At 35.2% G+C, this 15,541-nt stretch overlaps 1 protein-coding gene across 17 annotated transcripts in view; it reads left to right on the top strand.

Moving 5' to 3' along the window:
- Nucleotides 1–15,541, top strand: part of STAU2 (staufen double-stranded RNA binding protein 2) — a 302,893-nt gene that overhangs the window by 174,726 nt on the left and 112,626 nt on the right. The window contains exon 14 of one of the 17 annotated variants that reach the window (XM_082432600.1): nt 1,022–7,494. The exons of the other annotated variants lie outside the window; for them this stretch is intronic. Coding sequence (XP_082288726.1) covers nt 1,022–1,036 — 15 coding nt within the window. The 3' untranslated portion in view covers nt 1,037–7,494. Of the gene's footprint in view, nt 1–1,021; nt 7,495–15,541 lie in introns of those variants that run through there. 17 annotated transcript variants of the gene reach the window in all.

The following is a 15,541-nucleotide window of genomic DNA, read 5'->3' as shown; positions in this document are numbered from 1 at the left end:
GGGCTGGAAACCCTTTTCCCCCCATTTAGTCAGTGTTCCCTTTTGGAAAAAAAACCAACAATCCACTTTTTAAAGAATTGTTAACTCTAGGAAGAGGAAATACCTGTGTTCTGACTTCTTAGTTGCCTTGAAAATCCTGTACTGAACTGTCATCGCTCACTTGACTGGGTGAACAGCAGCGTGCTTGTGTGTAGAAAGAGCGGCTGCTCCCTCAGATTTCATTATTTTCACCCCCCTTTCCATCTTAGTCTTACTCCTGAAGACCAAAAACTGTAACTTCCTTTAGAAATGCTCTAGAAGATCTGTATTGTGTAGAATGATAATGTATTTATAAAAATTTTACAAATTTAGATATAAGAGAGAAGATCATGTGTTTTAGGGGGTATTTTGCATGTTTTTTTGTTTCTCGTCGCAGAAACCTGATTCTTTCAAATCTATTGCCAGGTAGTCGTGAGTGTTTTTACTTAGGCTATTAATATGAAATCTAAAAAGCTGTTACCAGTTTTTGGCTCTGTCATCTGAAATTTAAACATAAAATTTTAGAACTGTTTTCGTTGTTTATCTTAAGAATAACAATAAATCACTGTTTAAAATAAAAGGACCTTGATTCACACAGTTAAAGTACTGGGAAAAAAAACTAAGCAATTTTTAGTTCTATCTATAATCTACGTAGGGTGAACTAGAAATAAACTGTGATGAAAAGGAATTCACTGTTTATTTACAAATCTAGTCATTTAGAAATGTCTGAAAGTAACACTGCATTTGCATTTTTATAGAAACAAAGCACAAATTGCATTCAAGCTCTGAACTGATTTTTTGGTTGGAGATATTACTCTGGTAGATGTAATTTTGCTGCCAGAAGAACTACTTAAATTTTTAAATTTGTATTTATTTGTTAATTCTTAGCAATGACAACAACTATAATTTTAAAATACCTTTACTTTAGTCAAAATGTAGAATCTGTTTCTCCTATATTTGGGCTGACTACTCAGACCTTTTTTTTTTTTTTTTTTTTTTAAAGCTTATGCTGAGGTAATACACTCTTATCTATGGACACATTAAACATTTCCAAATGTTTTGTGTACGGTGATTTTTACATACTAATGAAGATAAGCAGATGGTTTTAAAACATTACTGTGCTGCTTTGGTCAAATGAGCTTGGTGTTGCTATGAAATATTGTTTTGCTGACGGGCTGCAGCCTGCAGTGTGTGGTGAACAGACTGTGGGAAATGGCTTCCCTCCCCGTCAGGTGCCCGGCACGTCCTCATAATGTCACAGTAGAAGAGTCTTTGTGGTTAAGAGTTTTAAAGCCTCTTTCTTTATAGGTAACTTTCTCAGGTATATTTACCTGGTAGAAAAACATGTAGATTGTTTCTATTTCTTAAATGTTTTAATTGGACTGTAGTTTAGAAATTATAGAGCCAGCTTGTTATGGATGACATGCTGTTATGTTATTTTCATTTCTGGAATTTAAAAACAATAAATTCTTTTTCTGTGTTTCTAGGTTAGTACTTTTAAAATTTTGTTACTGTACACTGAATAGATATTATTGCTTATTGAATATTGTATATAAACCCTTCTCTGGCCTTCCGTGCCCACTGACATTTGATTTAAGCCTACCAGAGCCATTGTATGTGACAGCTATATTGTATTACAAAGTAAAAAAATATATTAGTGTACTGAAAACTACGTTGTTTTAACTTTTAAATTTTTTTCATTAATTGAAATTTATAAGTTACAAAAAGCTTATTTGCTCACCAGAATGTAGGTATTAAACTCACGTCCTTTTGCTTAAATCTACAGAATAATTTATTATACAATTAAAGTTATTATTAATAAAGCTGACGTCATAGGTCAGAATATGACTGAACACTTGCACATTCTCAGTAATTCTTTTATCCTTTCTTGGGCTCACCTAAAGTTTTTAATCACATTTTAGATGCAAGCCTTTGGATCTCTGTCATAAATGAATATTTATTTTTTGAATTTTTATTGAGTACATTTTTATTATCTTCTTTTAAAACCTGAATGTTCTTATTGATTTATTGTCTTTTAGAAGAAGAAAGTTTTATATCAGTAGTTCTGTGAACCTCAGACTTTGTCCAGCCCAGTTAGTATGCTTCTATAACTTCTATGCATTTCATAAAAATTCATTTGAAATGTAGTTATACCGTAGTGTTCAGGGTTCCTTGGTGTGTACCTTGATACCCTTTAATTACAATGCCAAAATATTTCAAAGTCATTCAGCTTTTTAAAGAAAATTGTTATGGAGACATTTTTGAAATGCTCTGCTTTTGAGCTGAAGCAGAAGACTGTTTTGTTGTGTTATAATTTACATTATTCTAAGTTTTTCCATCTTTAATATGCTTTTCCATACAATTATATTAGAAATCTCTCTGTATAATTAACTATAAGCAGTTTCATTGTTTAAATGAGTCATTAGAAAATGATTAGATTGGAAATTACAATGAATTATTTTAGTAAATTACCCATGACAGATGGATTTAATTTTAATCTTTTAGTCTGTACCCTTCCTTGTGATTATCATCTACTGAACAGTGTTGTTTTTAAAACCTTCAGAGTAAAATGTGATAAACTAGATTTGTTTTTCTCACGTAAAGAATGTAAAGAAGCCCTTAGTTGGTGTCTTAGTTAAACCATAATTCGTTTATTTTATAAAAATCAAGGAGTGTTTTATAGGGGAGCTTTTCATTATTGTGAGTTTATGATGCTGGTGCCATTTTTAGCAAGGTGAGAATGTCAGTAGAAGGCTTAGAAATATCTATTTAATTAAAAACTTTCTTTTCAAATACAATTCAAACATAATACATTTCAACTATAATAATATATCTCCTTTTTTGAAGTTTAGTATGATTATAGCAGACTTCTTTTATGGTTATGAGCTTCTTTTAAATATTTATTTTTGATATGTATGACACATAGCATATTTTAACAATACGACCCTAGTACAGATTACACTGAGCTGGGGGACATGGGGAGTGTCCCAATTTGAGAATCAACCTTTTTCCTTTCTCTTTTTTCTTATTTTCCCTATACCTCACTTTTTGTAATCCATATATTTATAATCAAAGTGGCTATTTGCCGCTTGTTTTTTTGAAGAGTAAGGGATCCATTTTTTTTTAAAGACCAGTTTAAGTAAACTTTTGTAGATTTCTAATAGGAAAATATGGAGAAAGAAATCATGCATATACATATACTCTTCCACTTAGAAATATGTTTTTCCCCCGTTTCTAATTTGTCCTTGAAGCATAACTCACCGTGTCACTTCTGAGCCCAAATTTTCGTCTACACTGTTACACAGTGTATAAAGTGATGAGAAATTACTCAGAGTACAGTGAGCAAAATATATATGGGTTTAGCATGGGGTCAAGAGATTCTGCTCTGGTTTATAGTCACTTCTTAAAAAGCCCTCTTGGATTTAGCCTCTGCTGCTTTTCCAAGACCTTGGAGAAATTGGAAGAATTCTCCTGAAGGCTTGGTTTTCCTGTAGGGACCCTAAAACTCAGGTTTGTTCTTCAAATGGGCAGCCTGCGTTCATGCAAACTGACTTATTGTCTGGTTTCTTTAGGCCTCGATATACTTGGCCAAACCCTCAAGGGTACGCAGACTGCATATCGCATAACCGTACTTCATAAAAACCAGTAGAATTATAGGTCACCTTACTTTGCTGAAACTTCCAACTCTTTAGAGAAAAATATTACATTTGAAGAAAGAAATCCTGATCCATATGAAAACATACTGTGATGAGTAACAGTAACACAAATAAGAATCAATCAGACTTCAAGTAAACAGGCCATTATTACTGCATAAACTATTCAGGACTAACTAACTCCACCCTAAATCACTGCAGAATGTAATCAGAAAGACAAAGGTACTCATTTTGAGCCTTGATATGCCAGCACATACATAGTAAGACACATATTTCAAAGAAAGAGTAATATACAAACACAAAAGAGCTGTCCTAACACAGTGACTTTGATGTGGATGTGAAATGAGCCGCTGAGGTGCAGAAAAAAATAGTTGCCATTATGTGCCATCCCCAAGTAGAAATATCTGTGGCCTTTTCTGTTTGTATCGGAAGAGATTTCAAGTCAGCATGAGAATTCTATTTGGAATTATTTGAAAACCAATAATCAATTATTTCTTCAATCAATTTGAAGAAAAGGAAATTATTTTTCATCTAAAGGTGAATTTCATTTCCTTTTGCTAGAAAAGGTTGGCAATGACGTGATTTTTACTTAGTAACGTAAGATTAATTGTAGTACCCATCAGGTACATGTCAGTACATGTCAGGCTGGTATCTATATACCTATGTTCATTCTAAGTCATGTTGAAATTATCTACTTCCCTCTCTCCAGCATTCAGCTATGGCTGAGATTTTTTTTTCATGAATGACAGCATCTCAAATTTCAGCTATATTGTTCTCTTCTCACCCAGGACAACTCTTGAGAAAGAGAACAGTATGTGGAATACTGCATGTAAAAGATTTCTGCACACGGAAAAAAACTACTCTGACATACCAGGGGCATTAGGAGATATATGAGTAAACAGGGAAACGAAACTAACATTTATTGACTGCCTCGTTATGTATCAGGTAGTGAAGGAGGCATTACATACATTATTTTGTGACGCAGCAGAAGTGCCTGGTACATTTTTGCTTCTTGCTTACAAATCTTTATTTAATTTTAAATCCAGCTATTGTATAGTGTTTGAAGCCTGATCCCTGAAGGTAGGACTAGTGTTCGTGGTAGTCCGTGGTCTTCTGGGTATTGTTTTGGTTTAGTCATAGATTTCATTAATAAATTTATTTATGCCCTCCACTAGGTACACAACTGAGCCTGAGTCAATTAAGAATTCTCTTTTGAGCTGGAAGGAACTTTAGTTTTTACTCAAAGATATAACTTTATGATGTAAATACACATTTGAGGGACTACAGAAGTAAAACATCCTGTTAGTAATGCAGTTTACTCATTTCCACATAGAGAATTATTAGTTAATTTTAAACCCTTATAGATTTTAGGTTCAGGAAAGTTCTGGCGCCTTGACATGGCCACATCAAAAAGCAGGTACAACTGTCAGAGATAAGAGATATTTGAAAAACTTTTAAAATGTTTTTTATCTGTAGTATTGTCATTTTTTTAAGTATAAGAAAAGTTCAGAATCAAGTCCTATAGTGGAACATTTGAGAAACAAGGACTACAGTTGGAAAAGGATACACAGTTCACAGCTTCGGAAACTCTTATTAAGAGAAAAATAGTGCATTAAGAATAGTTTTCAGTCATTTCAGTATGTACGTGAAGAATTGGATGGATATGAAGTTAATCTGGCTATAGAATATCATCTCATTGAATACTGGAATTGATTTAGCTGAACAACAGGAACTGGAACGTTTGTTTATTCACTCTGGGCAGATACTTAATACATACCTACACGTGCCAGGTAGCATACCAGACAGTGGGCACAGGAAGAGTTATGGTCAAGTTGGAGACAGACAGACAGGAAAATAAAACCAATATACAGAAGAGTGGCCGCTATTACAATTGAGCCTGGTCTCCAGGTATCAGTGTTTGAACATTACACAAAAATTTAATTAAAAAAAAATTAAATATTTGTAGCATTCTGCAGGAAATAACGTAGGTAATGCCTGCCCCACGTAATAAGTGTCATCACTTGAGGTGTGATTAGCCATGTCCAGAATCATGGCTGGGAATGAAGAGCTCTGACTGAAGGAATTAAGAAGAATTCAGAGCAGAGGGACATTTGAATAAGCTTTAAGAAGTACATAGACTTTTAAGGTGAATAAGAAGAAAAGAAATTGCAGGCAGAAGCAGCTGAGTACTAAAGACAAAAGGGCACGGTGTTTTAGAAAATGCTTAAGAGTTCAAAGTGGAAGTGGTTGGCAAGTAGGCTGAAAAGACGTGTGTTGCTGAGAATTTGAATTTAGCTGTTAGGCAGAGACCACCAACTTCTTTTTTAAAGGGTAGTGACATTGGTTTTGTATTTTAGAAAGATAATTCTGTAAGCATGTGGAGGAGGAACTAGACAAAAAAGAGATTGGTAGCAGAAAGACCAATTAGAGTGACTTTGCATGAATCCAGTAGAGAAATAGCAAAGATTGAATTAAGCAAAGCTAATGGTCGTTGAGGAGTGGGGCTGAGGTGCAAGCGTCCACGGTACAGTTGAGAGAATTAAATGATCTCGGCTGCTAACTTCTGTGAGGATGCTTTCACTATCCTGGTCAGGCTGGAAGCTACATTTAAATGGTGTTGAAGAGTAATTAGAGACTCTTTGAGGATGAATTGACCATTCATTTCAAGAATTTGAGAATGAAGTAAAGTAGGAAGGTAATGCGAATGTTTTAGGAAAGGTTTTATTTTTAGTATGAATGTGATGAATAAACTTAGAGGAGGTTAATGAGTTCCATTTTAAACATGGCGAATTTGAGTTTCCTGTGGGACTTTCAAAGGCAGTTGTCCAGTAGGCATTCATCAGTGGGTCTGGTGATCAGCAAGAGAGCATAGGACACAGAGATTGGGGAGTCATTGATGTACAGATGTAATTGAAGCCATAAAAGTAGTAAAGATTGACCAGGGAAAATGGGTAAAGGCCTAGGAAGAGATTCCTGATGAATACTAACAATGTAAGGGATTCATTCATTCATTATGTCAACCAAAGTATATTGAGCACCTGCCATGGGCCAGGTGCATTTTTTGCACTGAGGATATAGCATAAATGACAGTCAAGGGTTCTGCCCTCATGAAGCTGACATTAGGATGGGATTGTTGGGGGTGGGATGTGGAGTCTGGCCAGGGGGAAGGGGGAAGTGGAAGGACAGCCAATCACATCTGAACACATGTGATAAATTCAAAGGGTTAGTCTCCTAAGGTTACAATTACTTGGAAATTAATTGGGAGATTAATTATGATTATTTATGAGAAGTATGAGCAGTGACTTAGTATCTCCAAGTGTTGTATCAGATAACTATGCTTTTGAAATGTTTTGATCAACCTTACTGAGGTATAATTTACATACAATAAAGCACACCCATTTTAGTTATACAGTTTGATGAGTTTTGAAAAATGTATACCACCATGTAACTACAACCGCAGTCAAGATGGGAATATTTCTATTACTGTAAAATACTCCCTGGTGCCTCTTTGTAGCCTGTTTTCCTCACCTCTCTGTGGCTCTGGGCAACCAGGATATCTTTTTTGTCACAAAGATTAGTTGTGCCTAAAATTTCATAAAAATTGAATCATCCAGCATGAACAGTTTCGTTTCTGGCTTCTTTCACTGGCTGTAATGTTTTTGAGATTGTCCATGTTGTGTATATCAGTAGTTTGTTCCTTTGTATTGCTAAGTACTAGTCCATTGTATGATGTACACCACAAATTATTTATCAGTTTATCTGTTGATGGACATTTGAGTTGTTTTCAGTTTGGGGCTATTATGAATAAAGCTGTTTGTGAACATTCATGTACAAGATTTTGTGCAGACATGTTTCCAGTTCTCTTGGAAAAATACCTCAGAGTGAAATTCCTGGTCACATGGTAAGTATACATACAAGCTTACAAGAAACTATCAGATTCTTTTTCAGTGTGTTGTATCATATTACATTCCTACCAGTGCTGTATGAGGGTTCCATACATTGATATGATCAGTTTTATTCTGTGAAGGGTACAGTGGTATCTCACTGATATTTTAATTTGTATTCCCCTGATGACCAATAATATGCACTTCTTTTCTTGTGCTTGTTGGCCAATTATGTATCTTTGTGAAATTTCCACATCTTTTTCCCAGTTTCTGGTTGCGATTTTTTTAAATTATTGCATCATCAGAGTTCTTTATACATTCTGGATACAAGCCCTTTCTGTTGCAGATATTATCTCCCTGCCTGTGACTTGTTTTTTCATTATCTTAATGGCATCTTTTGAAAAGTGGAAAAGAAGTTTTCAATTTTGATGAAGTTCAAGTTTACATTTTTTTTCCCATAAACTGTGCCTTTTTGGTCCTATCTAAGGAATTTTTGACTACCCCAAGGTTGCAAAGATTTTCTCTGATTTTTTTCTAGACATTTTGTAGTTTGTGCTTTTATGTTTAATGCTGATACCTATTTAATTTTTTGTGTATGGTATGGGTGAGACTTGAAGCCTATTTTTCCCATAGGATAACCAGTTGTTTCTGCACCATATTTGTAATGTGTTGTTTCACTCTAGTTGCTATTAAGATATTCTGTTTATCTTTGGTTTCACCAGTTTGGCTGTGCTATGTCTAGGATTGTTTTTAATCCTGCTTGGGATTCATTTAGCTTCTTAGATTAAGATAATGTTTCTCACTAGTTTTGAAAAGATTTTGGCTAGTTTTTTCAAAAGATTTTTTTGCCCTTTTCTCTTTCCTCTCCTTTTGGGACTCCAATTACATATATGTTGGGCCTCTTGATATTGTCCTTCAGGTCTTCGAGACTCTGTTTATTTTTCTCCATCTTTGGATTGTGTAACTTCCGTTGATCTATTTTCAGATTTACTGACTACTTTCTCTGTCCTCTCCAATTTGCTGTTGAGCCCATGTAATAAATTTTTCACTTCAGTTATTGTATTTTTTTAATCTAATGTTTCTATTTGGTTCTTCTTTTTTTTTTTTTTCCTGTTTCTTTGTTGTGATTCCATATCCGTATAGTCATTGAGAACACATTTTTAAAAATTATTTGAACATCTTTATAATAGCTGCTTTGAAGTCTTTGTCATCTAAACCCAACATCTGGGCCCATTAGGAGTCAGTTTCCTGTTGACCACCTTATTTATGAATACGCTTCATTTCCATTTCTATGCATGTCTGTAATTTTTGTTTGAAAAATGGACATTGTGGATAATATGTTATAGCAACTCTGGATCGTCTTTTCTTTTGCAGATTATTGTTTTTCTTTTTGTTTTTGGTCTAGTATTCAGTTAAGTTGCCTGGACTAAAATTTCAAGCTTTGCCTCCACCATGGTGATATCCCTCAGCTGACATTTCCACTTAGTTTTTTCAGCTTCCAACTGCAGCCTTTCCTCTTGCAGTCTTTCTGTGCCTACCTAATTATTTGGGCACATTTAGGCTCAGATTTTGGAGCTCACCCTTTGCATTTCCTAGCTTCTAGCATTTCCCCCTCCACAACCCCCAATTTTCAGTTGATCTGCCAGCCCATGTCCTCTGATACTTCAGGCCAGTAAAACTTTAGCTTTCTGTCATTTGAGCTGTGTGCACTTGAGGGACTGCACTCAATCAAAAAAGTGTCAGACTTTTAGATCTTAACGGACTTCTCACTGGTTTCTGCCTATTTCTACGTCAGGTCTTCTAGTGTCTTTCCTGTACATGTAAAGTTTTGTAGTTAGCAGGGATTTGGGTAGAGTTTATATTCAGATTTAGTGTTTCACCATGTCTGCTGCTACCTCATTTCTAGAATTTCTTCCCTCAGTGACCAGCTCATCTGCCACCCCTAAGCTCTTTCCGCTGCTGTCTCCAGCTGGTAAGACTGCAGTTTTCTACCAATAGAATTACAGGAAGCAAGGAATGCCCTCAGGCAAAAAAAAAGCCATAAACTCACAATTCTTACTCCATATAGTTTTGGTCTTTTAAGGGAAAACTCTGCCCTGACGTCTGCCTGCTTTTCATCACATTACACTGTCTTCAGATATTTTATTTTGTCTACATCGTGTATTGTTATCTGCAAGAGGCTTTGGCTGGTGAATTTATACTTCCATTACCAGAAACTGGAACACAACCAGTTGTTTTTAAATACCACTGAATACACCCATTAATTAATCACTTAATTACTAACTGGCCATCTTGACATCTGTCCTAAGCAAATAATTCAAAATATGGGAAAGCTACAAGGATACTTTGTCATTGGATTTAGGGCCCACTCTAAATCCAGGATGATCTCAACTTAATTATATCTGCAAATATCCTACTTCAAATAAGGTCACATTTAAAGGAACTAGAAATTAGGACTTGAACATATCTTTTGGGGGCCACTATTGAACTCACTGCATATTTATTGCTTTCTTAAATTGGTATATTTATTGCTTTCATCAAATTTGGGAAATTTTTGGCCATATTTTCTTCAAATAAATTTTTTGCTACCTTTTCTCTCTCCTCTCCCTCCATTTACATGTGTTTTTTATATTGTCCCAGAGAATCCTGAGGCTTTATTCATTAAAATTTTTTCTGACCTTCAGATTGTATTATTTCTGTGTATCTATAAGTTCTATATCTCTTTCATCCAGTGATTTTTTTTTTTTTACTCTGGGTATTGTATTTTCATTTCTAGACTTTCCATATGGTTCTTTTTAGTTTCTGTTTCTCTGCTGATATTTCCTATTCATTCATTTATTTTAGACATATTTTCCTTTACATCCTTGAAAATAGTTATAATAGGTTGTTTAAACACCTTTTATGTTCATTTCAACATCAGATATATTGGATTCAGTCTTTATTAATTGCCTTTTCACTTGAGTATGTGTCAGGTTTTCCTGTTTATTCTAGATCAAGTAATTTTGGATTGCATCTTGACTGTTGTTAATGGTACATTATAGAGACTGGGTTCTGTTACATTCCTCTGCATACTTTGAGTTTTGTTTTCTGAGACCCTTAACCTGGATGGACTCAGACTCCAAACTTTGTCTCATATTGAACTTTCTCTTCTTTTGGCTTCTGGGGTAGTAGCCTCTCTTGGTTTTCCATAACTTCTCTGTCAAAGAAGAACCTAACAGAATTGGCTTTTAGGTGGTTACTGCTCCCTGTTAGAAGAGTTTCAGTGGAAACTTTCTGTAATAAAGTCAATGTGGGGTGTGGGGGGGGGGGCGTTGAGTTAGTAAGTAATAGCAGTACTTTCCTAGAGTTAAAATAGAAATATCTAAAAAATAATCTGTCATAGGTGGTGTTTGCTACCAATTTGGATTTGCAGTTTAAGCAGCAACCTATTCCCTCTTACCTTTTGCAAACCAGTAGCATTTATTGATATTTCTCGGTTCAAGTTTCTTGGTCCCCATTGGTAGGCTTCCCAGGTATAGGCCTATATTACACATTTTTTTCTCCCTAAAACTCTAACTTAAAGAGGAACCTTTAACTTCTCTTTTTCATGGTGCTTTGGATATTATAATTTTCTAGGCTTTTATGCTTGAAAAAATTTTTTCTGCAACCTTTTTACTTCCCATATCAGAGATAGAAAGTACCACATTGCTCAGTGACTTAATTTTTCTAATTAAGAGATAATTTAGTCTCCACTGATTCCCTTCTCTTGTGTTTGAAGATTCTTTTAGTATAAAATTCTGATATGCATAGAAACATTTGTTTATTATCTCCTCTAATAGCCTCTTGGCTTCTTTCAAGTCTCCTTTATTCTGAAGCACTAAAGGTTTTCTCTCCTACTATAAATGGCCTCTAAAAAATAATTTTAGACTTAGAGAAAAGCAGAAAAATACTACAGAGTTTGATGTTAACAATTATATAACCATAACATAAATTTGTCAGTGCTAGGAAATTAATGATGACATAATACTATTAACTAATCTACAGCTCTTAGTCAGATTTTGTCAGTTTTCCTACTAATGTCATTTTTCTGGTCCAGGATCCAGTCTAGGATCCCACACTGCATTTAGTTGTGATGCTTCTTAAGTCTCTTCCAATCAATAACAGTTCTTTAGTCTTTCATGATTTTGACAATTTTGAATAATGTTGGTTACTTATTTTGTAGACTGTTCTTGAATTCGGGTTTTTCTGATATTTTCTCATTATTTGATTGAGGTTGTGCATTTTGGTAAGAATATCACAGAAGTGATGTGCCCTTCTCAGTGCCTTATATGCTCAGTTTATAATTGTCTTAAATATTTCCTCTACATATATAAGAACCACATCAGACAGTGTTATAATTTTAGCTTCAAATATCAAACATAATTTAGAAAATTCAAGAAAAGAAAGTCTATTGTGTTTACCAACATTTTTACTCCTTTCTGTGTTCTTTCTTTCTTCCCAATGGAGTTCCAAGATTCCTGCTTTTATCATTTCCCTTCTGTTTCAAAAACTTACTTTAGCCATTCTTTTAGGGTAGGTATGCTGGTAACATACTCTCAGTTTCCATTCATTTGAGAATGGTTTAGATTCCCTTTCATTGTTTAAGGATATATTTGCTGGATATAAAATGATGGGTTGACAGTTTTTTTTAGTGCTTAAAAAATGTTGTTCGAATTCCTCTGGCCTCCATGGTTTCTGTTGAGAAACTACTGTCAAATGGTTTTACCTCTATAGGTCACTGCTTCCAGGATAGCAGTTTAAATTTGAAAAGTTTGATTATGATGTGTCTTGGCATGGGTTTCTCTGTGTTTATCACATTTGGAGTTTGTTCAGCTTCTTGAAGCTGTAGGCGTATTATATCTTTTACCCAAATTTGGTAAATTTTCAGCCATTATTTCTTCAAATTCTTTTTTAGCTGCAATTACTATCTCTTCTCTTTCTGGGACTCTGATGACACAAATATTAGATCTTTTGCTGTGGTCCCACATGTTTTTGAGGCTCTGTTCATTTTTCCTCAGTCTGTTTTCTCTGTTGTCCAGATTGGGGAATTTCTATTTTTCTATCTTCAAGTTCACTGATTCTTTCCTCTGTTCTCTCCATTCTGTTGTTAAGCCCATCCATTGAGTTAATTTTGGTTTTTAGGTTCTAAAACTTCTATTTTGTTCTTCTTATATCTCTATTTCTTTGGTGAGATTATACTTTTTTTTCATTTGTTTCAGGTATGTGTGTCATTGCTTTTTGAAGCATTTTTATGATAGCTGCTTTAAAACACTTGTCAGATAAGTATAACAACTATGCTGTCTTGGTGTTGGCATCTCATGATTGTCTTTTCTCATTCAAGTTGAGATTATTCTGGTTCTTGATATAATGAATGATTTTCTGTTGAATCTTGGACATTATGGGTATAATAAGTGTCTGTATCTTATTTAAATCTTCTGTTTCAGTAAGCCTCCTCTGGCAGTATGCCAAGTTGGGTATTGGAGTGCTGCCTTTTTACTACCAGGCATGGGTAGAAGTTCATTTTCCCCACTTAGCCTCTGTTGACAACCTGGTGGGAGGAAGGGGACTTGTTACAGATGGATGGTGCAGAAGTCCTGACCCTCCACCATGCCCCTCCTGATACCACTCCAGTGAGAAGGGGTAGGGTGCCTAACATCACCAGATAAAGTTGAAAAGCCTGGGAATCCAGCAGGCATGAAAGTCTTGACTCCTCATTCAGCCTTCTGTGTCATGTCATCACCTTAGTAGGAGAATTGGGTTACCTCATTCCAGTCTGGCAAGAGTGGAAGTCTAGGCTCCCCAGTTGACGTTTGCTGATGGGGGTGAGGATGTGGAGGTGTGCCACTTTTTAATGGTGTTTGACTGGAGGAGGGCAGTTATTGTCTAAACATTTTCTCTCTTGCTTACGTTATTCCTTTTCTGACCCTTTGGTTAGAGAGAGCAGGCTTTCTTGCGGCTTTTGTTCCTATACCCACTGACATTTCCAGGGTGCTAAGTATTCTAGCACCCAGTCCAGGATAAATAAGACAAAAAGAGTCATGTACCACAATGTTCACTGCAGCTCTATTTACAATAGCCAGGACATGGAAGCAACCTAAGTGTCCATCAACAGATGAATAGATAAAGAAGATGTGGCACATATATACAATGGAATATTACTCAGCCATAAAAAGAAATGAAATTGAATTACTTGTAGCGAGGTGGATGGACCTAGAGACTGTCATACAGAGTGAAGTAAGTCAGAAAGAGAAAAACAAATACCATACGCTAACACATATATATATGGAATCTAAAAAAAAAAAAAACAGTCCTGAAAAACCTAGGGGCAGGACAAGAATAAAGATGCAGACCTACTAGAGAATGGACTTGAGGACACAGGGCGGGGGAAGGGTAAGCTGGGACGAAGTGAGAGAGTGGCATGGACATATATACACTACCAAATATAAAATAGATAGCTAGTGGGAAGCAGCTGCATAGCACAGGGAGATCAGCTCGGTGCTTTGCGACCACCTAGAAGGGTGGGTAGGGAGGATGGGAGGGAGACACAAGGAGGAGGAGATATGGGGATATATGTATATGTATAGCTGATTCACTTTGTTATAAAGCAGAAACTAACACACCATTGTAAAGCAATTATACTCCAATAAAGATGTTAAAAAAAAAAAAGACACATTCCAACAGGAAAAAAAAAGTTATTTATTTTCAAAGACTGTAGATTTTAATGATTTTTTTAAAAAAATATTTATTTATTTATTTATTTTAGTTTTGGGTGTGTCGGGTCTTAGTTGCGGCACATGGGATCTTCAGTGCTGCATGAAGGATCTTTTGTTGCAGTGCACGGGCTTCTCTCTAGTTGTGGCGTGCCGGCTCCAGAGCACATGGACTCTGTAGTTGTGACTCGCTTGTGCGCTCAGTAGTTGCAGGGCGTGAGCTTAGTTGCCCCGTGGCATGTAGGATCTTAGTTCCCCAATCAGGGATCGAACCCATGTCCCTGCATTAGAAGGCGGATTCTTAACCACTGGACCACCAAGGAAGTCCCAAGCCTGTAGATTTTAATGCAGTTTGTAAATGGATGTGTGTGAGTGTATCAAAGCATGAGTACATACTATATAAGAGAGGGAGGCTTTTTTTCTGATAGATGTGTAATTGACTTAAAAATCACCTAGTGTTTTCTTTTGCTGGAAGTGTAAAACTAAAATAACTATATTTGTGTGTGTGTGTATATATATAATTTACATCTTAATTAGCTGTCTCCTTAGACCTTCACTGGCATAGTCAATGGAAACAGAAGAGCAGTGAACAAAAATTTAGGATCTGTGTCATGTACAAACTCATCACTTAAAGTTAGAATGCAGTTATCTTCCTTAACAATCCTGGTAGCACATCTGTTGTTGCATTTGTTAGACAGTTTTTATCAGTTACTTATACTAGAAATAAATCAGTATATCACTGGTAGATTTTGTACAGCAAATATAGGCATGTAATTTTCAAAGCTTTTCCTGAGCATAGAATTTCCAAAAGAGAGAAAAGATAATTGCAAGTTGAGTCTCTGTCTGTATAATGTGATTTCATTCATTCTCTTGTCCCTTTAGAGGCATTAATGTGACAAGCATATTGCATGCAGAGTAAAGCAGATTACTCATACAGTTAAAACACTCAATACATGACTGAGCATGTTAAATATATGTTTACATTTTAGTTACAAAGGACTTGCCTTTAGTTATGAAAAGGATTGGGGAAAGAAGCTTTAGGGAAAGTCAGTGACATTATCCTAATGTAATATTATTCTTCATAATTATACATCATGTCATATCTTTTATTGTATTATTATGGGATGTGTTATTCTAATAATAAGACTAATATTTACTTTAATGCTAACCATAAGCCAGGCATTGTTCTAAGTGCTTTTCATGGAGAAACGCCTTTTATTTTTTATTTATTTATTTTTATTTATTACTTCAAAACTAA

The sequence above is a fragment of the Balaenoptera physalus genome (genome assembly GCF_965194825.1).
Source record: "Balaenoptera physalus genome assembly, chromosome: 17".
Classification (NCBI taxonomy): Eukaryota; Metazoa; Chordata; class Mammalia; order Artiodactyla; family Balaenopteridae; genus Balaenoptera; species Balaenoptera physalus.
Note: the sequence above shows the minus strand (reverse complement) of the source record. Positions and strands in the feature narration are given on the sequence as shown.